Source organism: Sinocyclocheilus rhinocerous, unplaced genomic scaffold, assembly GCF_001515625.1.
Source record: "Sinocyclocheilus rhinocerous isolate Xijiao unplaced genomic scaffold, SAMN03320098_v1.1 scaffold853, whole genome shotgun sequence".
NCBI lineage: Eukaryota > Metazoa > Chordata > Actinopteri > Cypriniformes > Cyprinidae > Sinocyclocheilus > Sinocyclocheilus rhinocerous.
This window is the reverse complement of record NW_015627738.1, coordinates 1646430-1648050: the sequence shown is the minus strand read 5'-3', so window position 1 is coordinate 1648050 and position 1621 is coordinate 1646430. Positions and strand designations below refer to the sequence as shown.

At 39.7% G+C, this 1621-nt stretch overlaps 1 protein-coding gene across 1 annotated transcript in view; it reads left to right on the top strand.

Annotated features, from left to right (window-relative positions):
• The first annotated feature begins 279 nt into the window (after nucleotides 1-279).
• Nucleotides 280-1621, top strand: part of fzd3b (frizzled class receptor 3b) — a 32139-nt gene continuing 30797 nt past the window's right edge. Inside the window, exon 1 of the mRNA XM_016546076.1 lies at nucleotides 280-815. Coding sequence (XP_016401562.1) covers nucleotides 453-815 — 363 coding nt within the window. The 5' untranslated portion in view covers nucleotides 280-452. The remainder of the gene's footprint in view (nucleotides 816-1621) is intronic.

The following is a 1621-nucleotide window of genomic DNA, read 5'->3' as shown; positions in this document are numbered from 1 at the left end:
GACGCGTTTCAGAAAGGCGGGGCATAGAGGAGAAACAATAATGTACATTATATGGAAAATAATGTGTTTTTTGAACCTTAAACCACATAAACACATTGCATTACACCAAATACACAAAATAATGTTCTTTTTAGCAACATCATATGACCCCTTTAACCAGTTAAAATGGCTAAATTGTTTATTGCACACTGGCTTCAGATGAGTCTGGTGGTGTCTGTATTTTATTTTACAAATATCCTTGTTTTAAATTTGTCTTTTAATATATGTCATTATAGGTATCCAGTATCAGTCGTAGCCCCGTCCTAAAGCCCCGTTTGAAGGATCCATTGAAGATCACCCTGATCAAAGGCAGCTTCTGTAGTCTTGTATGAATGTGAGAGGATGCATAAGACTGTCCAAGGGTCTGATCAAAGCGTGCACTGACCCGAGACACCAGTCAACGTCAGGTATCCATGAGGACAGAACAGGAAGGAGATCGAAGCGGTCAATACCTTACACACTATGTGTTCTGCGTAGAGAATAAACCCTTGTGCTTGCGTTCGGCCTCTCAGTCCTGTCCCGCTGTGTTCTGCCATTCAAGCATGGGGCACATTGTGGATTTACCTTTGCGAAGGATGTGGCTCTTGGCTGCTCTGCTGGTCCTGTCCCAGTTCACGAGCAGCCTGGGCATCCACATGGATTCGGTGGGCAGTCACAGCATGTTCACCTGCGAGTCAATCGGCCTCCGAATGTGCCAGGATCTTCCCTACAACACCACCTTCATGCCCAACCTCCTCAACCACTACGACCAGCAGACCGCCGCTCTGGCGATGGAGGTAACCATGCTTTTCCTTCTGTCTTATACAGCTGGGAGACTTGTCAACTCGTAAGTACGAACGTCCCAGGAGGACTTGAATGCAGCATTAGAGAAGGTGGCAGGAAAACTAGGTTGCCATGGAGCTTGTTGTCGTGGAAGCTTGTGGTTGGTGCTTTGATGAGCTTGAATAATTTAGACTGAAGGTGCCTCTTGATAAGTGAAATAAGCTTTATTTGATATTTTTAAAACTTAAATGTGAGAGCTGCGGGATTGTAATTGCTATTTTTAGGGGTTTGTTAATGTTATTTTAATCTTCAAGTTGTAACATGCTGTTAAAGTGCATTTTTTAAAATAACTACAGCTTGATCTCGTATAAAAATATAAAAATAATATAAAAAATATATTTATTTTATATTTAAACATTTCTTTCTTAAATTATAACCTACCAAATTTTAACGAAATGAAAAAAAATATATATATTGAACAGTCAGATTATAATGATATTTAAAGGAGACATATTATGCCCCTTTTTTACAATATGTAATATAAGTCTCTGGTGTCCCCAGAATGTGTCTGTGAAGTTTCAGCTCAAAATACTCCACAGATCATTTATTATAACATTTTGAAGATGCCTATTTTGAGTGAAAGCAGAAACAAGCTGTTTTTCGGGCCTGTTTCTTTAAATGCAAATGAGCTGCTGCTCCCAGCCCCCTTTTCCAGAATAGAGCTGCGACCTGCTAAAAACATCTGTTTTGGTTCTGATTATCATGTTTATCGCGCTTAAATCATGCGGTTTAAACCATATGAGTTTAAACTTCAGATATA